General features: G+C 44.6%; 1 protein-coding gene across 4 annotated transcripts in view; it reads left to right on the forward strand.

Annotated features, from left to right (window-relative positions):
• The window catches only part of LOC124605204 (puromycin-sensitive aminopeptidase), a 165298-nt gene that overhangs the window by 44692 nt on the left and 96700 nt on the right, over positions 1 to 23906 (forward strand). For all 4 annotated transcript variants that reach the window (XM_047136741.1, XM_047136739.1, XM_047136742.1 and 1 more), the window contains exons 5-7: positions 1296 to 1444; positions 1739 to 1903; positions 12179 to 12283. In XM_047136741.1, coding sequence (XP_046992697.1) covers positions 1296 to 1444; positions 1739 to 1903; positions 12179 to 12283 — 419 coding nt within the window. The remainder of the gene's footprint in view (positions 1 to 1295; positions 1445 to 1738; positions 1904 to 12178; positions 12284 to 23906) is intronic.

The following is a 23906-nucleotide window of genomic DNA, read 5'->3' on the forward strand; positions in this document are numbered from 1 at the left end:
TTGTCTACATGACCACTCTGAAAATCACACTTAACTACCTTGCAGGGGGTTCATTGTACCACTTCGTTTATTTCTCTATGGTTTTGCTCTCAAATGGCATGCAGCAAAAATAAACCTTAAATCTTTCTGTACTAGCTCTTGATTTCTCTTTTTCACAGTCTTTGGTTTGGTTTCCATGTAATATTATGTATGTGATGGTGCCAGTTTGCTATTTGTAATTGTAATCCCCACGTATTTAGCTGAATTGACAGCCTTTATATTTTTATGTTTATCAACTAGCTGAAATTTAATGGATTCCTTTTAGTACTCATGTGAATGACTTCACACTTCTGATTATTTGTGGTCAGTTGCCCCTTTTTACACCATACAGATATCTTGCCTAAATCATTTTGCAATTGGTTTTGATTTTCTGATGGCTTTACAAGATGGTAAATGACAGAATTGAGTGTAAACAGTCTAGGATGGCTGCTCAGATTGTCTTCCATATCACTTACATAGATTAGAAATGGCAGTGAGTCTAAATCACTTCCATGGAGAAGTATCACTTTTCTTTTACTCGACGACTTTCCATCAATTACTTCAAACAGTGGCCTTTCTGACAGGAAACCATGAATCCAGTCGTAGATTTTATGCAAGCAATTTGATTAGAAGCTGCGTGTGAGGAACAGTATCAAAAGTCTTTTGGAAATCTAGAAATATAGAAACAATACCAGATCCCCTGTCAATAGCACTCGTTACTTCGTGAGAATGAAGATTTTGTTGCAGTGCACAGAAACAGTACTTTCTGAAACCGTGCTGGTTGTGTAGATAGGTTTGATCTGGAAAAGAAAGTCTGGTGTTGACATGTTGGCATGAAAGGTGACTACACCAGCCCTAACATACATAAGAGATTTGTGAATCTCATGAGAAATGGGGATAAAAATCTAAGAAAAATGAAGAAAAAAACTGTAGTGTAATGCAGACAGAAAATGTCTGGTGCATGTCACTGTCAACTTTGTTTTCATTTGTTCTAATAGTGTCAATTCTGATCTGTGATTCTGAATGAAATTTTCCTCTGGTTGTTTTAGATCTATAACTGCTGCCTTTCATATCTGAGAATAGTAAGCACTTATTGAATTTGACTAAAGCTTCATTTTTGTATCCTCGTAAGATTTTAATGTGTGTTGAATGTTGCAGAGCTTCCACATTATTAACTGAATTAAATGTAGTGCAGGGTATACATAGTTGATGCTACAATACAATTAAAGATATATTATTCACAAAATTTGTAAGGTAAATACAATTTTTTATTTCAGGGGCTATGGAGAATTGGGGATTAGTGACATATAGAGAGACATGTTTGCTTGTTGATCCTGAGAATACATCAGCTGTAAGGAAACAGTGGATTGCTCTAGTTGTGGGTCATGAACTTGCGCACCAGTGGTTTGGAAATCTTGTGACAATGGTAATTATGTATGAGATGGATTCAATTAAAATATTATCAGTTAGTGTCCTGCCTCCTGAAAACTTCACAAGATTGTTTTTTTCCTTAATTGTCTCTTGCTGCTGATAAATAGTACTTCTATATTGAACTGTCATACATTTAGTTTTTCCATTTTATTGTAATAAAATATTTTGAAATAATTCAAGCAACGAATCATTGTTTCTTCCACATTCATTTGAAGATTTAATTATGTTTTTGCTAATCTCCTTTCATTTCTCACTGATTATTTCTACTTTTTGAATATTTCCTTTCTAGGAATGGTGGACACATCTGTGGCTGAATGAAGGATATGCATCCTTTGTTGAATTTCTCTGTGTTGCACATTTATTTCCTGAGTATGACATATGGACGCAGTTTGTAACTGATACTTACATTAGAGCATTGGAACTGGATTGTCTTAAGAACAGCCACCCGATTGAGGTAAGATTTCGAAACCAGTGCCTGTAGTTTGCATTTAAACTGTACTTGAACAAAGCTGCTCAATAAGTGCTAAGCTCGCCCAACTGCTGCTCTGGATTCACTGATACAGTCAACAGACTTTTTGAAAAATGCTCAGGAAGTGTAGGTCTGTATGTAAAGCTGTATTTCGTAAAGCAGAATTAAGTGGCAGGCTGGGAGTAGTTGGTATGAGAAATGTGCGTTGAAAAAGGTGTAATTCTCTTTCCTGTTCATGTGAGAGAGATGCGAGAGTATATACCATATATATACATATAGACAATGGCCTGTGGTTTTTTTTTTTAAGTGTGGTAAGAAAGTCCTTGGCCGAAAGCTCAAAATTTTAGCAGTCTGTTTTCATTGTGCCTGTCTGCGACTTAATGCATCCTCTGTATGGTGAGTAGCACTCTATCCTTTCCATATATATATATATATATATAAAAAAAGATGAGGTGACTTACCGAACGAAAGTGCTGGCAGGTCGATAGACACACAAACATACACACAAAATTCAAGCTTTCGCAACAAACTGTTGCCTCATCAGGAAAGAGGGAAGGAGAGGGGAAGACGAAAGGAAGTAGGTTTTAAGGGAGAGGGTAAGGAGTCATTCCAATCCCGGGAGCGGAAAGACTTACCTTAGGGGGGAAAAAAGGACAGGTATACACTCGCGCACACACACACTCATATCCATCCACACATACAGACACAAGCAGACATATTTAAAGACAAAGAGTTTGGGCAGAGATGTCAGTCGAGGCGGAAGTGTAGAGGCAAAGAAGTTGTTGAAAGACAGGTGAGGTATGAGTGGCGGCAACTTGAAATTAGCGGAGATTGAGGCCTGGCAGATAACGAGAAGAGAGGATATACTGAAGGGCAAGTTCCCATCTCCGGAGTTCGGATAGGTTGGTGTTGGTGGGAAGTATCCAGATAACCCGGACGGTGTAACACTGTGCCAAGATGTGCTGGCTGTGCACCAAGGCATGTTTAGCCACAGGGTGATCCTCATTACCAACAAACACTGTCTGCCTGTGTCCATTCATGCGAATGGACAGTTTGTTGCTGGTCATTCCCACATAGAATGCATCACAGTGTAGGCAGGTCAGTTGGTAAATCACGTGGGTGCTTTCACACGTGGCTCTGCCTCTGATCGTGTACACCTTCCGGGTTACAGGACTGGAGTAGGTGGTGGTGGGAGGGTGCATGGGACAGGTTTTGCACCGGGGGCGGTTACAAGGATAGGAGCCAGAGGGTAGGGAAGGTGGTTTGGGGATTTCATAGGGATGAACTAACAGGTTATGTCCAATGGCCAACTTCACACGTCCGTCCACATCAAACCCACAACAAGCAGCAGTACCTCCATTATGACAGCTGCCACCCATTCCACATCAAACGGTCCCTTCCCTACAGCCTAGGTCTTCATGGCAAACGAATCTGCTCCAGTCCGGAATCCCTGAATCATTACACCAACAACCTGACAACAGCTTTCGCATCCCGCAACTACCCTCCCGACCTGGTACAGAAGCAAATAACCAGAGCCACTTCCTCATCCCCTCAAACCCAGAATCCCCCACAGAAGAACCACAAAAGTGCCCCACTTGTGACAGGATACTTTCCGGGACTGGACCAGACTCTGAATGTGGCTCTCCAGCAGGGATACGACTTCCTCAAATCCTGCCCTGAAATGAGATCCATCCTTCATGAAATCCTCCCCGCTCCGCCAAGAGTGTCTTTCCGCCGTCCACCTAACCTTCGTAACCTGTTAGTTCATCCCTATGAAATCCCCAAACCACCTTCCCTACCCTCTGGCTCCTATCCTTGTAACCGCCCCCGGTGCAAAACCTGTCCCATGCACCCTCCCACCACCACCTACTCCAGTCCTGTAACTCGGAAGGTGTACACGATCAAAGGCAGAGCCACGTGTGAAAGCACCCACGTGATTTACCAACTGACCTGCTTACACTGTGATGCATTCTATGTGGGAATGACCAGCAACAAACTGTCCATTCGCATGAATGGACACAGGCAGACAGTGTTTGTTGGTAATGAGGATCACCCTGTGGCTAAACATGCCTTGGTGCACAGCCAGCACATCTTGGCACAGTGTTACACCGTCCGGGTTATCTGGATACTTCCCACCAACACCAACCTATCCGAACTCCGGAGATGGGAACTTGCCCTTCAGTATATCCTCTCTTCTCGTTATCCGCCAGGCCTCAATCTCCGCTAATTTCAAGTTGCCGCCACTCATACCTCACCTGTCTTTCAACAACTTCTTTGCCTCTACACTTCCGCCTCGACTGACATCTCTGCCCAAACTCTTTGTCTTTAAATATGTCTGCTTGTGTCTGTATATGTGTGGATGGATATGTGTGTGTGTGTGTGCGAGTGTATACCTGTCCTTTTTTCCCCCTAAGGTAAGTCTTTCCGCTCCCGGGATTGGAATGACTCCTTACCCTCTCCCTTAAAACCCACATCCTTTCGTCTTTCCCTCTCCTTCCCTCTTTCCTGATGAGGCAACAGTTTGTTGCGAAAGCTTGAATTTTGTGTGTATGTTTGTGTTTGTTTGTGTGTCTATCGACCTGCCAGCGCTTTCGTTCGGTAAGTCACCTCATCTTTGTTTTTATATATAATTTTTCCCAAGTGGAATGTTTCCCTCTATTATATATATAAAAACACAGATGATGTGACTTACCGAACGAAAGTGCTGGCAGGTCGATAGACACACAAACATACACACAAAAGTTGAAGATGTATACACACAAAATTCAAGCTTTCGCAACAAACTGTTGCCTCATCAGGAAAGAGGGAAGGAGAGGGAAAGACGAAAGGATGTGGGTTTTAAGGGAGAGGGTAAGGAGTCATTCCAATCCCGGGAGCGGAAAGACTTATCTAAGGGGGAAAAAAGGACAGGTATACACTCGCGCGCGCGCGCGCACACACACATCCATCCGCACATACACAGACACGAGCAGACAAATATATATGCGAAAAGTTGGGTCATGTCTTTGAGAAATCATTTGTAGCCTCCTTTCTAAGTGTGTCAGTTAATATTTTCTTTCTTTGAATCCATCCAGCTTTCTTTTCCAGATTAGCTTGGTAGCAATCAAAAGATAAAAACACTTTTAAATGTTACATTGACTACTTTAGAAACTTCACAAAGTGTGCATAACCATAAAGGACAACAGTTCTAAGTTCTCTTAGGTATATAATTTAGGGTAAATTTTTATTCAGTGTTTTATTTCATAAGGAGCAGTTGATCAGTAGGATATTCCTTGTGCTATTTCAGGTAGTGAATGGTAGGCAGCAGTGACTCTTTAGCTTGTAACTGGAGCAGCCTTTGCAGCAAGAATTGATACTGCATGCTAGTTCTCGTGTGATCACTTGTACCTACCATTAAGCCCGAGTTTTGGGGGCTCTTGGCTGTCGAACGTATATGATACATTGGACTCAGATCACTGGCAGCCAGGCTCTGGTAACTTGTCACAACCTTCCCCGTTGATGCTGTGGGGGCATTTAATTATTTAAGTGACTTCTCTTATTTATCATCGATGGATCTGAGGCTGTCAGGCAAGCACACGAGTTTCCTGAAAATTTATATATCGACCACAGACCTGGTGATATTTGGCTATTGCTGATTTGCTGTGTTGACCTAGTAAGAACAGCCTATTGCACTTGAACAATCATTAATATATTATAGAACATCAAATGAGTGTAGTATTTGGCTAAGAGATAGTCTGTGCATAATGTAAGATAATGAGACACGATACGGCCATAAACCGTAGGTTATTAAACATCTGAGTGCAAAGTGTTTGAACTGTAATGTCAATGTAGACTGCATCATTGACAATAGCCGACTTTTGACAACCAGTTTTCAGCCAGAGGCAATGGAGACCAGTTACCAGTGGCATTTTAGTGCAGGTAAATGCATTTACATTATACAGTACATGGTGACTTTCTGAACATTACATGTGAAAAACTTGTACCTATTTCATGTGCAGCATGTCACAATCTTAACATTGGCGACAATCCACAGTACTTGAATTTTGTCACTGTTTAAATGACAATCATCAGTTGCTTTCATTAATACTATTCACTGACAAAGCCATGTTTATAGAGAATGGAATTAACGACACAGATAGTAATCACCAATGCTTGCAGGAAAATCCGCACGCTTCAGTATAAACTAACTATGAAGTTCATTTTTTAATTAATACACTCCTGGAAATGGAAAAAAGAACACATTGACACCGGTGTGTCAGACCCACCATACTTGCTCCGGACACTGCGAGAGGGCTGTACAAGCAATGATCACATGCACGGCACAGCGGACACACCAGGAACCGCGGTGTTGGCCGTCGAATGGCGCTAGCTGCGCAGCATTTGTGCACCGCCGCCGTCAGTGTCAGCCAGTTTGCCGTGGCATATGGAGCTCCATCGCTGTCTTTAACACTGGTAGCATGCCGCGACAGTGTGGACGTGAACCGTATGTGCAGTTGACGGACTTTGAGCGAGGGCGTATAGTGGGCATGCGGGAGGCCGGGTGGATGTACCGCCGAATTGCTCAACACGTGGGGCGTGAGGTCTCCACAGTACATCGATGTTGTCGCCAGTGGTCGGCGGAAGGTGCACATGCCCGTCGACCTGGGACCGGACCGCAGCGACGCACGGATGCACGCCAAGACCGTAGGATCCTACGCAGTGCCGTAGGGGACCGCACCGCCACTTCCCAGCAAATTAGGGACACTGTTGCTCCTGGGGTATCGGCGAGGACCATTTGCAACAGTCTCCATGAAGCTGGGCTATGGTCCCGCACACCGTTAGGCCGTCTTCCGCTCACGCCCCAACACCGTGCAGCCCGCCTCCAGTGGTGTCGCGACAGGCGTGAATGGAGGGACGAATGGAGACGTGTCGTCTTCAGCGATGAGAGTCGCTTCTGCCTTGGTGCCAATGATGGTCGTATGCGTGTTCGGTGCCGTGGAGGTGAGCGCCACAATCAGGACTGCATACGACCGAGGCACACAGGACCAACACCCGGCATCATGGTGTGGGGAGCGATCTCCTACACTGGCCGTACACCACTGGTGATCGTCGAGGTGCACGGTACATCCAAACCGTCATCGAACCCATCGTTCTACCGTTCCTAGACCGGCAAGGGAACTTGCTGTTCCAACAGGACAATGCACGTCCGCATGTATCCCGTGCCACCCAACGTGCTCTAGAAGGTGTAAGTCAACTACCCTGGCCAGCAAGATCTCCGGATCTGTCCCCCATTGAGCATGTTTGGGACTGGATGAAGCGTCGTCTCACGCGGTCTGCACGTCCAGCACGAACGCTGGTCCAACTGAGGCGCCAGGTGGAAATGGCATGGCAAGCTGTTCCACAGGACTACATCCAGCATCTCTACGATCGTCTCCATGGGAGAATAGCAGCCTGCATTGCTGCGAAAGGTGGATATATACTGTACTAGTGCCGACATTGTGCATGCTCTGTTGCCTGTGCCTATGTGCCTGTGGTTCTGTCAGTGTGATCATGTGATGTATCTGACCCCAGGAATGTGTCAATAAAGTTTCCCCTTCCTGGGGCAATGAATTCACGGTGTTCTTATTTCAATTTCCAGGAGTGTATTTGGTGCGACATGATCGGTAACATACAAATAGGCAATCATTTCTGAAGAGCGAATGGTGGGACAGAATTACTTACATTCTATGGAAAATTCATTGTTGAACAACTAGAGGACAATCTTCTTACCACATGAGCTGCCATGTACTTCTAGCGTGATGGAGCCCCTCCACGTTTGCCAGACATGCCAGGAAGCATCTTAAATGCACTTACCCTAATCGCTGGATTGATTGTGGTTGTACAGTTAATTGGCCACCCATATTGGCAGACCTTACACCATTAGATTTTTGCATATTGGGTTGTATGAAGACTGAAGTGCACAAAAAAGTGAATATGCGAGATGCCTTGCTAGGTCCCATCGTTGATGCTGCTGCCCCTGTTAGGGTATGTGCAGGGGCAGTCACCAGGAAATGGTCAGATTTGTCACACCAAAACATGTATTAATTTTTTACCATTGTTTTTCTTACTGTTGTTAGTTAACTGTAAATAAGGCCCACACACAAAATTGTAGCTGCTTACGTGAGCTGGAAGTCACCCAAACATAATCACAAAATCAGCTGTTTCTCTTGCTTAGTGCTTGCAGTGAAGACTGGCTACCTCTGGAAATCTTAAGTCGCTAGCTGTTGGTATGGTGAACGTTGCGCACATGGTTGGAAAATGCGGCCATCGTACCACAGCATTCACTAAAGACAAATATTGCTGGAAGGTTTTGGGGAAAAAGGAAAATTAATGTTTGATTCTTTGGGATGCACTTTCTTTTAATTTCTGGTACGTATTTTGAAAAAGTATCATCCTGATACTAGTTAGAGTTGGGAAAGATATTCTGTAGATCTACATCTATACTGCACAAGCCACTTTATGCTGAACATTCAATCTCCCCTCGCAGGTGATGGTGAATCATGTAAATGTTTTGCTGCTTGCTATGAAGACTGTGACAAGCATGTAAATAGTGCAGACATATGGCTAGAAACAACAGAAACATTTGTTATTGTAAATTGTAAATCTACAGACAGTGAAGAAACTGAAGAAAGTTGTAGTCATGAAGATTGTATGAGCGATAGTGCCTTGTATAAAGTTATCTCCAAAAGCAACACCAGGAACTAAAATTACCGTATCAGACAACGAAATAAATGCGGTGATAATTGGTTGAACGAAAGTGTTAAGAAATGCCTGTGTGTCATTACTGTTCAAAATAATCATCACTTTGCACGTCCTGAACGTGAATTGTATGGATGGAAAAATGAAGTCATTGGATGACATAAGAGTCAACTGGAAATTGCAATGGGGTGAAATGCGCAACTTTTTGAGCTATTTACCGAAGCCAGCATTACAACTTTACACGACTGGGCATTAGGTATTGCCAATGCGATAGGCGTTAAAGAATTTACAGCTTTTGAAAGTTGGATTAATCACCTCAAAAGATCACATAAACTTGTGGCAAGAAAAATAAAAAATTTTGATTCGGGTGAAGTGATTCGAACCAAAATGATTGAAGTTCTTATTGCATATGCAAAACATAAGATCGGAATTTATAGTGACTCTTAAGTTTACAATTCAGATCAGTCCGGTCTTAAAAAAAAAAAATGCATGCTGAAAACACATTGTCATTCAAAGGGGAAAAACATACAGAGGCAACTGCACAGTCCATGACTACACTCGCACATTCATACAGTATAATGCCTGTAATTAGTCTGGATAATTCATTTCTTTCTAAACTGTATGTATTTCTTCAAGAATCAAGCAGACGCTGTGAACAATGTGTCAAAAGAACAGTGTTCTACTTAGGTAATCTTGTGGTAGACGCATTAAAGTCAGGGGAATAATGGGAAATGAAAATGTTAAATCTTTCGTGCATCATGCTTTTCTTCCATTCTGCGAGGAAAAAAATCTCTTCTCCTTCTATGTTCATGGTCAGGTCATAAAAAGTTTTAAAAGCTATATTTCAAGTTCATCCTGACAAGGAAGTAGAGCTGCTTCAGATTCCACGTGACATGACTAATGTAATTCAACCATTTTATAGAGAAGTTTTCAGTCAGTGGAAGGTATTTTACAGAAAACTAATAGAACCTTATTGTGTGTAGATCAATGCTTAGAGATGAGTTTGTTAAAAATACATATTTTTCAATTGGTACTTTGTAAAACACATTTTGTAATGTTTGTGAATTGGTGTACACGTGTTAACCTGGAGCAAAAGAACATACAGACCTAATCCCAATTCTGAGTGTTCCAAGATACAACACATTTAATGTACATTATTATTTATATTCTTTGTTATTCAATTCCAGAAATACTGATAATTGAAACTCATTCTTTTCTCGTATGTCCTACTGAAAGCTTTGGATCAAGGCATTCAAGTAGACGCACTGTTTCTTAATTTCTGAAAAGCTTTTGACTCTGTACCACATCTACACTTATTACGGAAAGTAAGATAATATGGGTTATCAAGCGAAATTTTTGATTAGATTGAGGATGTCTTGGTAGAGAGGGCACAATAAGTTAACTTAGACCAAGAGTCGTCAACAGATGTAGAAGTAACTCCCAGTGTGGCCCATGGAATCTGACAAAATGTATATGCATCATTTCAAATCCCTGCAAAGTGTTCCATCAAGGTACGTATATGAGTTGACAGATTTCAACTGCGACTCAGTCTTCCTGTAGTCATAGAATAGGTATTTTTGTTTTTTAATGTGCACAATTTTACATTTCTGAGCATTTAAAGCAAGTTGCCAGCCTTTGGACCACTTTGAAATCTTATCAAGACCTGACTGAATATTTATGCAGCATCTTTCAACAGTATTTCATTATAGATGACTGCATCATCTGCAAAAACTGTGGGGTTACTATTAATATTGTTTTGGGAGGACGACGGTTCAATCCCGCGTCCGGCCATCCTGATTTAGGTTTTCCACGATTTCCCTAAATCGCTCCAGGCAAATGCCGGGATGGTTCCTCTGAAAGGGCACGGCCGACTTCTTTTCCCATCCTTCCCTAATCCGATGAGACCGATGACCACGCTGTCTGGTCTCCTTCCCCAAACCAACCAACCATTAATATTGTTCGCAAGGTCATTAATGTAAAATGTGAACAGCAAGGGTCCCAACATACTTCCATGGGCCACACTGGGAGTTACTTCTACATCTGTTGACGACTCTTGGTCTAAGTTAACTTATTGTGCCCTCTCTACCAAGACATCCTCAATCTAATCACAAATTTCGCTTGATAACCCATATTATCTTACTTTCTGTAATAAGTGTGGATGTGGTACAGAGTCAAAAGCTTTTCAGAAATTAAGAAACAGTGCGTCTACTTGAATGCCTTGATCCAAAGCTTTCAGTAGGACATACGAGAAAAGAATGAGTTTCAATTATCAGTATTTCTGGAATTGAATAACAAAGAATATAAATAATAATGTACATTAAATGTGTTGTATCTTGGAAACCACTCAGAATTGGGATTAGGTCTGTATGTTCTTTTGCTCCAGATGAGCATTCCTGTCATATACCTGAATATTGACTGTTTCTCTTGGAATACACTGTAATTTGGAATGGAAGAAAGACCTATTGTTACAATAATTTTTAAAATGCAATCAGTATACTTTAAATTTGATTGTTTTTGGTTAGGCTTTACTGTGAATGTTACTGGTATCGTGTGAAATAAGAGGTTTACTGTTAAAAGTCATTGTTTCTCTAATTCCACAATGCTTTTTGAAGCTTAAAACCTCCATCATCCAGTGGATTTATGTGGATTAATATGGCATGTGTGTATCACATTATGATGTCGTAGTAACCTGTGACACTGTCTAGTAAAAAAAAAAAAAGTCACTGGACAGTGTTGCAGATTATTCCAAAGTTATAACACAACACATAGATGCCATATTAATACGCACAAATCCTTCTGATGATGGAGACTTAAAACTTTGAAACATACTGTGCAAGTAAATAAACACTTACTGATAACAGTAAAATTCTCTCATTTGACAGGCAATATACATTTTAAAAATTGAAATTAGAGTTCTTTAGTCAATCTCCTTCCTTGAAATAAAGTGTAAAATTTATGCATACTTGAAACAGGGCTGTTAATGAATAACTTGTAAAATTTGTCTGAGTGTATGAAGGCATACCTTAGCAGAGGCAGGTTTATTATGTAGATGTAACTGGAAATGATTAATTAGCATGAACTGACCTTTAAATATAAAAAGATATTGTTGAGATTAAGTCTGCAAATAAATTTGTCACAAAGTTTGATTTTGATATAATTTTCTTTATTATGTCGGTATGGATTAAAGATATCCTGTCATGGTATAGTCTGGTGTTAAATCTTATGAATTGGAATGTGTTGATTGACCTCCTGTATGTGTAATGATGTGCTTATTTTTCTGATTTTAAAGGAACCAAGTATTTTGCTTTTTCAGACTACAGTGTAAAAGTCTGTTGTGTTTTTTTCAGGGGTAGTCTGTTGATACTCAGATGTATGATGAATGAAATCTGAATAGAGCAACTAATAATGATTATACACGAACTCAAACACATTCTTAAATTTGAAAATTGTACCCCCTGATTAGTTTATTGTGTTGGTAGTTGCAGTGTAACTCTTCTTGTGAATTTTATTTAAGTATAACTACACAAATTAATTTGATTCCAGGTTCCTGTTGGTCATCCTTCAGAAATTGATGAAATATTTGATGACATTTCATATAACAAAGGTGCCTCTGTGATTAGAATGCTGCACAAGTACATAGGAGATGAGGTAATTACATTTGTTACATAGTTTTGTTTAATGAATTTGGCAAATACGCAAGTGTAACTTTTCCTGAATGGGCCTGGGTTGCACCAGCCGTCTGCTGCAGATAACCCAACTTTTCGGAGGGATACACATCACAGTAACAGCTTACGGTATGCTGACATAATTATCAGCATTTACCAATTGATATACAATATGCTTTTTACGCACTTTTATTTTGCTTGTAGTTTACCCCGTTGATTTTTTTTTTTTATTAATTTTATTCTGTTGAAACTATTTGTCTGCAAAGATTCAGCACCTTTCTAAGTTTATGATATTTTTCAAGAATAGTGTACACTGGTTACACTGTGTTTTGAAAACTAAATTGGATACTCGGATGTCATTTTACAGTATTGATGTACGGGAAACAGTGATAGCCCTGTTTCCTCCCGTCCACATCTCGCTGCCTGTCTCCTCCACCTGCCTGTTTCTTCACCCTCACCCTGACCCTCTCTCTGCCAGTCCCTTCACACTCCCCCCCCCCTCTGCCAATCCCTTCACACTCCCCCCTCTCACTGCCCGTCTCGGCCCCCCCTCCCCCCTCTCACTGCCCGTCTCGGCCCCCCCTCCCCCCTCTCACTGCCCGTCTCGGCCCCCCCTCCCCCCTCTCACTGCCCGTCTCGGGGCCCCCCTCCCCCCCCTCACTGCCCGTCTCGGCCCCCCCTCCCCCCTCTCACTGCCCGTCTCGGGGCCCCCCTCCCCCCCCTCACTGCCCGTCTCGGGCCCCCCTCCCCCCTCTCACTGCCCGTCTCGGGCCCCCCTCCCCCCTCTCACTGCCCGTCTCGGGCCCCCCTCCCCCCTCTCACTGCCCGTCTCGGGCCCCCCTCCCCCCTCTCACTGCCCGTCTCGGGCCCCCCTCCCCCCTCTCACTGCCCGTCTCGGGCCCCCCTCCCCCCTCTCACTGCCCGTCTCGGCCCCCCTCCCCCCTCTCACTGCCCGTCTCGGCCCCCCCTCCCCCCTCTCTCTGCCCGTCTCGGCCCCCCCTCCCCCCTCTCTCTGCCCGTCTCGGCCCCCCCTCCCCCCTCTCTCTGCCCATCTCATCGTCCCCCCCTCCCGCCTCTTTGCCCGCCTGTCATCCCTACCGCAATGGGAGGTTGGTGTTTTTTAACTCCACAGTTTTTCTTTCCAGGTCGTAAGTAATATGTTCAGTTGAAATCAATCAAGGGGATAGGAGATGTTGAGCGTATGCATATGTTTACAAATGTATGTCTTATTTTCTGCTGGTTTACATAATATGACTCCAGAAAGGATCTTAAATTTATTGTGGAACTCAGCCATGGGCATAATTTATATCCTGGAATGCCCAGTCAGAGATGGAATGTGGATTGTTTTGCAGAATGACTCGTCAATGGAAAACATTGTTTTCGCTCTGATTGCGAATAAAATTTCATTTAATGTGTTACTTAATGTCAGAATTGCTGAGTGACGTAAGATTTGTTTCGCCGTTTCCCACTTCAGTTGTTCAGAACTCATTCACTTATCTGAACTGTGTAGATCTGAAATAATTAAGATCAGAAATTGAGCCAAGCATCACCAGCACTTTAGATATCAGATTTTATATTTAGAAAATCACATATAATGCCAGAAATTGTGAATTTTAGCACCTGTTAGTATAGCAGACTCTGAAATGATGTAGCATTAATTGTGGTAATTCCTATCTGCTTAACTTTGAACTATTTGTGGTAAGTGGCTCTTCCGCATCTACGTATGTACTCTGCAAGCCATGGTGGGGGTACCTTGTACGACTAATAATTATTTCCATTTCTGTTCCAGTTGGGGGGAATAATGACTGCCTATATGCCTTTGTACAAGATCAAGTTTCTGTTACCTTCGTGGCCCTTTTGTAGAATGTACTTTAGTACCAGCAGAATAGTTGTCCCACACTTCAAATGCTAGTTCTCTAAATCTTCTCAGTAACATTTCTCGAAAAGAACATTGTCTTCCCTCCAGGAATCTCCATTTGAGTTCACAAAGCGTCTCCATAATACTTGTGTGTTGATTTAACTTACCAATAACAAATCTGGCAGCTTGCCTCTCAATTGCTTTGATGTCTTTCATTATCCCAACCTGGTGGGGATCTCAAACACTCGATCAGTACTCAATAATGGGTCACATAAGTGTTCTATATGTGGTGTCCTTTACAGAGGAACAACACTTTCCTAAAGTGTCCCAATAAACTGAAGTCTACCATTCACCTTCGTAACTACTGTCCTTCGTGCTAGCTCCATTTCATAATGCTTTGCAACATTATGCTTAGATATTAAATCAACTTGACTGTCAAGCTGCACACCACTAATGATGTGTTCAAACATTGTGGGATTATTTTTTGCTACTCATCTTCCTAAATGTACATTTTTCTATATTTAAAGCAAGATGCCATTCACCACATCAACTTGAAATTTTGTCTAAGTCATCTTGTATCCTCCTCCAGTCACTCAATGATCATATTCTCCTACTCACATCATCATCTGCAAACAGCCGCAGATTTCTGATTAGCCTGTCTGCCAGATAATTTATGTGTGCAGAGAATGATAGTGGTCCTATCATGCTTCCCTGAGGTACTTCTATGATACCCTTATCTCTGAAAATTGGCCATCAGGGACAACACACTGGCTTCAATTACTTAAGAAGTGTTTGAGACACTTGGGTATCTGAAAACCTATTCCATATGCTCTTACCTTCATTAACAGTCTGCAATGGGGCTCTGTGGCAAATGCTTTCCAGAAATCTGGGAATAAGGAATATACCTGTTGTCCTTCATCCACGGTTTGCAGGATATCAAGTGAATAAACGGCAAACTGAGTTTTGCACGAGCGATGCTTTCTGAAGCCATGCTGTGTTGTGGACAGAAGCTTTTTGTCTCAAGGAAATTTTTTACACAAGAACCTCTTTTATCCAGCCCTCATTAATCTGGTGGCAAAATCTGCTGCAAATTCACTGTAGAATCTGACAGGGATACCACTTGGCCCTGAAGTCTTGTTAAATTTTAACGATTTCAGCCATTTTTCAATGCCACTGACACTGATACGGCTGCGAACTGTGCTGTATACATTGATCGGGTGTTCCTCAGTCTTCTCTGGAGTCACTGATCAAGGCATGACCCAATGGCTGAAAAGATTCGATTGAGTCACCAGATAGAACAGGTTGGATGTTAGGAAGTGTTCGGCAAATGTTATTTTTGCTTGGACTACACACCCAACAATGATTTGCAAACAACGAAGAGAAGCTCAATAGTTGGGACAAATTCCCGGCTAAGCTGAGGGGGGGGGGGGGGGGGGGGGGCGAAATTGACAGTCTGCAGAAAGTCTGCGGAGGAACAGTTGAAAAATAGGGCCCAACATCATGGAGTAAACAACACATCTGTTCATACAGAATGTTCTAGCCCTATGCAACAATGGTAATCTAAATACTCTGATGGAAAAAAAGGCTACATCAAAAAATAATTAATGTACAATAATGAAATTTTAGGAATACATTCGTCTAGGTAATATATTCAAGTCATTAACATTGCAGGATACCAGAGTAATGTAAACTTGAGATAAGCCATTGAAAATGTGAAATGTTGGTACATTAATAATCGGTATAGCTGCCAGAGTGTTGCATGCAAACGTGCATGCGTCGTGTTGTACAGGTGCTAGCTGTCAGTTTGTGTGATGGAGTTCCATGCCTGTTGCACTTGGTTGGTCAGTACAGGTATAGTTAATGCTGTTTATGGATGATGCTGGAGTCTGTCGTCTGATGATGTCCCATGTGTGTTCGATTGGAGAATGATCCGCTTCACACCGTTGGGTGGCTTGCGAAGTATAAATGTAGATGTAGATCTGGTGATCAAGCAGGCCAAGGCAACTTGTCGACATTCTGTAGAGGAGGTTGAGTTACAACTGTGGTATGTAGGTGGTGGTATCCTGTTAGAAGACACCCTCTGGAATTATTTTATATGTTTTGGTTAGAGAACACCACAGCAGTTTTCATAAATTACACTGTAGAAAATACTGCAACCAGTTTTGTGTCCTAAAATATAACAAAGTTTTTGTGATGCATAGTTTTACTTATATATGCTCTAGGCTTTGTATTTACTTCCTGAAAAGCCCCCCTTTACATATTATAAGGAAGAGATCTGATTTTCTTTTACAATCCCTACTGATCAATAAAGTAAACTAAAAACAAGATGGCGGATACATGATTTTACATCGGCTGCTTATCTGATGTGCCAAAGAATGTGATATGTGTACAGATATGGCACACTTCTGGACTTACTTTGGAGATAATGCGTCATACCTCAAATACTTTTATACAGTTTCTCATTCCATTATTTAGTTCTGAAAGATGCTTGTTAAGACCCATGAAGAATTTTCTCTCTCTCAATTAATTAATTATTGTATCTGTCATCTCAAATTGTAGGAATTGTACGAAATTTTGGAGGTACATTTGGTTTTTACTTCTAGTCGGGCATTCAGTAGGCTGTCATGTTTGTTGTGAATGTGGTTGTATATTTCCAATTGCTCTAACAAATGCATCTGTACACTCTCTCTCTCTCTCCCCCCCTCTCTCCCCCCATCTCCCCCCTCTCTCTCTCCCTCCCCATCTCCCCCCTCTCTCCCCCCATCTCCCCCCTCTCTCTCTCCCTCCCCATCTCCCCCCTCTCTCTCTCCCTCCCCATCTCCCCCCTCTCTCTCTCCCTCCCCATCTCCCCCCTCTCTCTCTCCCTCCCCATCTCCCCCCTCTCTCTCTCCCTCCCCATCTCCCCCCTCTCTCTCTCCCTCCCCATCTCCCCCCTCTCTCTCTCCCTCCCCATCTCCCCCCTCTCTCTCTCCCTCCCCATCTCCCCCCTCTCTCTCTCCCTCCCCATCTCCCCCCTCTCTCTCTCCCTCCCCATCTCCCCCCTCTCTCTCTCCCTCCCCATCTCCCCCCTCTCTCTCTCCCTCCCCATCTCCCCCCTCTCTCTCTCCCTCCCCATCTCCCCCCTCTCTCTCTCCCTCCCCATCTCCCCCCTCTCTCTCTCCCTCCCCATCTCCCCCCTCTCTCTCTCCCTCCCCATCTCCCCCCTCTCTCTCTCCCTCCCCATCTCCCCCCTCTCTCTCTCCCTCCCCCTCTCCCCCCCTCTCTCTCCCTCCCCATCTCCCCCTCTCTCTCTCCCTCCCCCTCTCCCTCTCCCCCCCCTCTCTCTCTCCCTCCCCCTCTCTCTCTCCCTCCCCCCCTCTCTCCCTCCCCCCTCTCTCTCCCTCCCCTCTCTCTCCCTCCCCCTCTCTCTCTCCCTCCCCCCCCTCTCTCTCCCTCCCCCTCCCCCTCTCCCTCCCCCTCTCTCTCCCTCCCCCTCCCCCTCTCCCTCCCCCTCTCTCTCCCTCCCCCTCTCTCTCTCCCTCCCCCTCTCTCTCTCCCTCCCCCCTCTCTCTCCCTCCCCCTCTCTCTCTCCCTCCCCCTCTCTCTCTCCCTCCCCCTCTCTCTCTCCCTCCCCCTCCCCCTCTCTCTCTCCCTCCCCCCTCTCTCTCCCTCCCCCTCTCTCTCTCCCTCCCCCCTCTCTCTCCCTCCCCCCTCTCTCTCCCTCCCCCCTCTCTCTCCCTCCCCCCTCTCTCTCCCCCCCCTCTCTCTCCCCCCTCTCTCTCTCCCCCCCTCTCTCTCCCCCTCCCCCTCTCTCCCTCTCTCCCCCCTCTCTCCCCCTCTCTCCCCCCTCTCCCCCCTCTCTCCCCCCTCTCCCCCTCTCCTCCCTCTCCACCCTCTCCCCACCCCTCTCGCTCCCCCCTATCTCCCTCACCCCTCTCGCTCCCCCCTCTCCCCGCTCTCGCTCCCCCCCCCCCCCCCCCCCCCCCCCCCCGGCGAATTTCTGGCCACTGTCCTCCCACCGGAGTTGCAAGAATTTCTGTGCCTTATGTTGTCCCTACCAATCCGGACTTTGTGGCAGAAAATTTCGCTCAACACTTTGCTCAAGCTTCGGCATCAGCTCAGTATCCACCCACGTTCCTCCTCCTGAAAGTGTGTTCAGAACGACTTCCTTTGTCTTTTGTTTCTCGCTGCACAGAACCATATAATGCCCCATTCAGCGAGTGGGAATTTGCCAGCATCCCCGCCCTTTGTCCTGACATGGCTCCTGGACCGGATTGGATACATAAGCAAATGGTCCAACACTTATCGGTGGCTGGCCACTGTCGTATACTGACCCTCTTCAACCGTCTGTGGTGTGAGGGAGGATTTCCTACCCAGTGGCAGTAAAGCATTGTTGTTCCGGTGTTGAAGCCGGGGAAGCTACCTCTTCAGTTGGATAGCTACTGTCCAATTAGCCTTACTAACACCCTCTGCAAGCTCCTTGAACGCATGGTGAGTCGGTGACTGTTTTGGATCCTTGAATCCCTCGACCTTTTGTCATCTACTCAAAGTGGTTTTCGGTGTGCCCGCTCTACGGTGGATAACTTGGTCCACCTGGAGTCTGCTATCTGGCTGGCTTTTGCCCATCAGCAACACCTCCTTGCAGTCTTCTTTGGTTTGCATAAACCCTATGACACCACCTGGCACCACAACATCCTCACCACCCTTCATGAATGAGGCCTCCATGCCACTCTGCGTGTTTTTATCCGTAGCTTCCTTTCTTGTCACTCTTTTCGGGTCCAAGTTGGCTCCTCCTACAGCTCTCCTCATCGGCAAGAAAATGGGGTTCCACAGGGTTCCGTGCTGAGCGTCCCTCTCTTTCTCATAGCCATTAGTGGTCTGGTGACAGCTGTTGGGCCGACAGTGTCTCCCTCTTTGTATGCTGATTATTTTTGTATCTACCTTGCCTCCTCTGTAATGGGTGCTGCAGAACACCGTCTACAGGGGGGCAATCTGTCGGGCGCACTCATGGGCGCTCTCCCATGGCTTTCAGTTTTTGGCGGCCTAGACTTGTTTCATGCATTTCTGCTGTCGCCATACAGTCTATCCCCGTCCGGAACTGTTCCTTGATGGCCAGCCCCTCAAAGTGGTGGACACCCATCGCTTCTTGGGTCTAGTCTTCGACGCCTGGTTGACATGGCTCCCTCACCTTCGCTAGTTGAAGAGAACGTGCTGGTCCCATCTCAGTGCTCTAAGGTGTCTGTGCAATACCACCCGGGGTGCAGACCGCTCTGTTCTCCTGTGATTGTATCAAGCTTTGGTCCAGTATCGTTTAGACTATAGAAGCCCTGTCTATGGTACTGCGTCGCCTTCGACACTGGAGAAACTAGACACCACCCACCAGTGTGGGGTCCGACTTGCGACTAGTGCCTTCCGGACTAGCCCTGTACTTAGCCTTTTCGCAGCAACAGCTGATATCTTATGCACTCCGCATTTGCTGCACCCCAAAGCACCTTAATTATGCTCTCCTTTATCCAGACATGGAGATTAACCTGCTGCAATGGCGGCCGCGATGTGGGCCTACCATGGCTGTCTGCATTCAGTCGCTCTTTTCTGAGCTCCAGTAATTGCCTTTACTACCTCTCTTCTCCGCTCACGCACGTACCCCTCCGTGGTGCGTCTCTCGGCCGCAATTCTGTCTTGGTCTCTCTATCGATTCAAGAGATTCTGTCCCTCCAATGGCTCTTTGCCACCAGTTCTCCTCTCCTTAGTTCTTTTCAGGGTTCAGAAGTGATCTATACTGATGGTTCCATGATTGCTGGCTGCACTGGTTTTCCTTACACCTATATGCGACACACGGAACTTCGTTCCTTGCCAGAGGGCTGTAGTGTTTTACTGCAGAATTGGTAGCCATCTCGTGCGCACTGGACCATATCCGCTCCTGCTCAGGATTATCCTTCACTATCGGTAGTGACTCATGGAGCGGTTTGCACGCTATCGGCCAGTGCTTCCCTCGCGTCCTATTGGTCATTGCTATCTGGGACTCCCTTTCCCTCCTCGCTCAATGTGGATGCTCGGTGGTTTTCATTTGGACCCCAGGCCGTGTTGGGATTCCTGACAATGAACTTGCCAGTCGACTGGCTAAATTAGCTACTACCAGAGCATCTCTTGCTATTGGCATTCCGGAAATAGACCTTCGCTTGGCATTACGTGTCAAGTTTTGCACCTTTGGCATGCAGAATGGATCACTCTTTCTTCGCCGAACAAGCTCAGGGCAATTAAGGAGTCTACAACTCCATGGTGGTCCTCCTTATGGGCCTCTCGTAAGGCCTTTTGTCATCCTCTGCCGGCTCTGCATCGGCCATACTTTTTTGACTCACAGTTATCTCCTCCGTCATGAGGACCCCACCCTCTCTGCCATTGTAGATCGATGTTGATTGTGGCTCACATCTTATTGGACTGCCCCAACTTAGCCACCCTGCGCCTCTGGTGTAGGCTGACAATGCCTCAGCGGCGGATCTCGTTTTACGTTTTATTCGTGAGGGGGGGTTATCGCTTTATTTTAGGGAGGGACCTTCCACCTTATCGGTGAGCGGAGGGGATGGCAGGCCCTCTTGCTCCCCCCTTCACCCCGACCGGATTGGCTTCAACTGGGCTTGGTGGTTCAGCCCGGCCCTCTGCCTTCCCACTCCTTTCATTATACGGGGTCTGTTATGTCTTGAGCGTCGCTCTTGTCTCCTGTGCTGCTTCCTTCCCGCCCCTGCCATTAGCTCTTTTCCTTCCTTCCCTTAGTTTCTCATTTTATGGACATTGTATTTGCCTCTCCTAATGTGGGATTTTATTGGTTTTAGTTAATCTAAGGTCGGAGGGACTGATGACGTGTAGTTTGGTCCCTTATACACCCAACCAACCAGACATAATTGTGAATGTTGAAGGTGGTGTCAAATGTAAAATCACTGATTGGTCGAAAGCTTCTGTACAGTCACTCATGGACGAGTCTGGCATGGTGGTAAAAGACAGCAAAAGGAAACCAGAAATACTAAATTTCACCTTTAAGAAATCACTGATGCAGGAGAATTGTACAAACATATCGTCATTTGATCACCACATAGACTCACTTGTGGAGGACGTAATTATAGGCATCCCTGGTGTAGAGAAACAACTGAAAGAGTTGAAAATGAGTAACTCACCAGGTCCAGAAGGAATCTCAACTTGGTTTTACAAAGAGTACTTTGTGGCATTGGCCCCTTACTTAGCTCCATTTATTGAAAATCTCTCACCCAGTACAAAGGCCTAAGTGACTGGAAGAAAGTGCAGGTGTCTCCTGTATATAAGAGAAGAAAAGAGCGGGCCCGCAAAAAATTGCAGGCTAATATCCTTAACATCAGTTGGAATTCTTGAACATGTTCTCAATTAGAATATGATAAATTCCCTTGAGATGGAAAGGTTCTGTCCACAAATCAGCATGGTTTTAGAAGGTATTTGTTCGAAACTGAGCTTGCCTTGATATCCCGTGAACTATGGATGATGGGCAGTAGACTGGTTCCAGTTTGTGGATTTCCAAAAAGTCATTTGACACGATGCTCCACTGCAGAATATTAACAAAGGTACAAGCATATATGTAACAGGTTCATATGTGAGTGGCTCCAAGACTTATTAAGTAATAGAACCCAGTACATTTTCCTCAACAGTGAGTGTTCATTAGGGACAATATCATCAGGAGTTCCCCAGAGATATGTGATAGGACCGCTGTTATTTTCTGTATACTTATATAATCGGGCTGACAGGGTTGGCAGTTGTTTTCTGATGATGCTGTGATGCAGGGGAAGGTGTCACAGTTGAGTTAATGTAGGAGGGTACAAAATGACTTGGACAAAATTTCTAGTTTGCGAGATGAATGGCTGGTAGCTCTAAATCTAGGAAAATGTAAGATAAAAACAAAGATGAGGTGACTTACCGAACAAAAGCGCTGGCAGGTCGATAGACACACAAACAAACACAAACATACACACAAAATTCAAGCTTTCGCAACAAACTGTTGCCTCATCAGGAAAGAGGGAAGGAGAGGGGAAGACGAAAGGAAGTGGGTTTTAAGGGAGAGGGTAAGGAGTCATTCCAATCCCGGGAGCGGAAAGACTTACCTTAGGGGGAAAAAAGGACAGGTATACACTCGCATATGTCTGCTTGTGTCTGTATGTGTGGATGGATATGTGCGTGTGCCAAATTTTTATCATGTAGCCGTAAAATAATAATTTCTCTGTGTAGGTTTGGATTGCAAAGAAATAATTTATGACAGAATGATCTAAAGAGACGACAAGATACGCTCTTTTGTTAATTTTTTAGTCGACTTCACTTCTTCGCTTGTCTTGAATGTGTCTAGAGGGACATCTTGTGTGTGCTGACAAATGTAAGCATATTTGTATGAGTTAAACATATAATATAACTATTCAATATTATTGTGCACTTTTAATTTGTAAGAGGTGATCCCGATTTCATGTCCGCCTTCCTTGAATTAACCTGCATTCAAGTAATTTACAGCTCAACAATCGCAGCGGCCGATGCAGCCAACGACGCCATTACGTGGCGATATTAACTTATGAAAAATTAGCGGAAGCGGAAAACTCGCCCGCTATTAGCATAATATTAATTTTTCTCCACAGCCGCACGAAGTTGCAGAAATACTTAGCTTTAAGATTCTTATTTTCAGTAGCATAGCCGAGACCCAGAGCCAGGACTCTGACTACAATACAATGGTTAACGGAGGTAAGAAAATACTCTCGCGCGTGTGTGGGCCGCAATTGTAATTAATAACTAAAGATCTTTTGCTTTAACGTCAACTGACTAGCCGAGGAAATTTATATGAAAAGTTTATTACATTGTTCAACTTAAATATCATTTTTATGAAGGCCCACCACATAAGTCGGCAACAATCAAAAAAAATAATAATAACAATAATAATATATACATTAAATTACGACGACCGACGGACGCGAGACATGGTTCATCTGTAAAGGAGACAACAAACAGGAAACTTGTGTGACCTATTATTGAGTGTTGCTTATATGTTTGAGACCCCATCATGTTGGATTAAAGGAAGACATTGAAGCAATTCAGAGGCGGTCTGTTAGATTTGTTGCTAGTGGAGTTGATCAACAAGTAAGTTACGGAAGTGCTTAGTGAATTCAAATTGGAATCCCTGGAGGGAAGGTAACATTCTTTTTGAGGAACACTACTGAAAAAGTTTAGGGAGCCAGACTTTGAAGGTGACTGCAGAACAAATGTGCCGCTGCCAATGTACATTTTGTGTAAGGACTACAACGAGTAGAGGGTCTCCTAATTGACCAACTTATCACAGACTTCGATTTGTGTGTCCTCAGTGATGGTTCCCCTATCCATTTCAGTGCTGCTCTTGGCACCTTCTCTGCTATCGATCTCATGGTATCCTCCCCTGCCCTCATGGCTTCCCTACATTGGTCATCCCACCATGACCTTTGTGACAGTGGCCACTTTCCGGTGATTCTATCGTTCTCCTGCTGCTGCCAGGTGGACAGGCCTCCATGTTTGGCATTCCGCAGGGCTAATAGGCCTTTATATACGTCTGCTGTCCACTTTGATACCCCCCCCCCCCCCCTCAAATTTCATTGATGTAGTCGTGCAAGACATCTCTGCCACTATTCTTCATATTGCTGGCACTGCTGTCCCCTATCAACAGGTCCCCCTCATCATCGGCCAGTACCGTGATGGACCACGGATTTTGCAGTTGCTGTCAAGGACTGCCGACGGGTGCTGC

This window comes from Schistocerca americana, chromosome 3, assembly GCF_021461395.2.
Source record: "Schistocerca americana isolate TAMUIC-IGC-003095 chromosome 3, iqSchAmer2.1, whole genome shotgun sequence".
In the NCBI taxonomy this organism is placed as follows: Eukaryota; Metazoa; Arthropoda; class Insecta; order Orthoptera; family Acrididae; genus Schistocerca; species Schistocerca americana.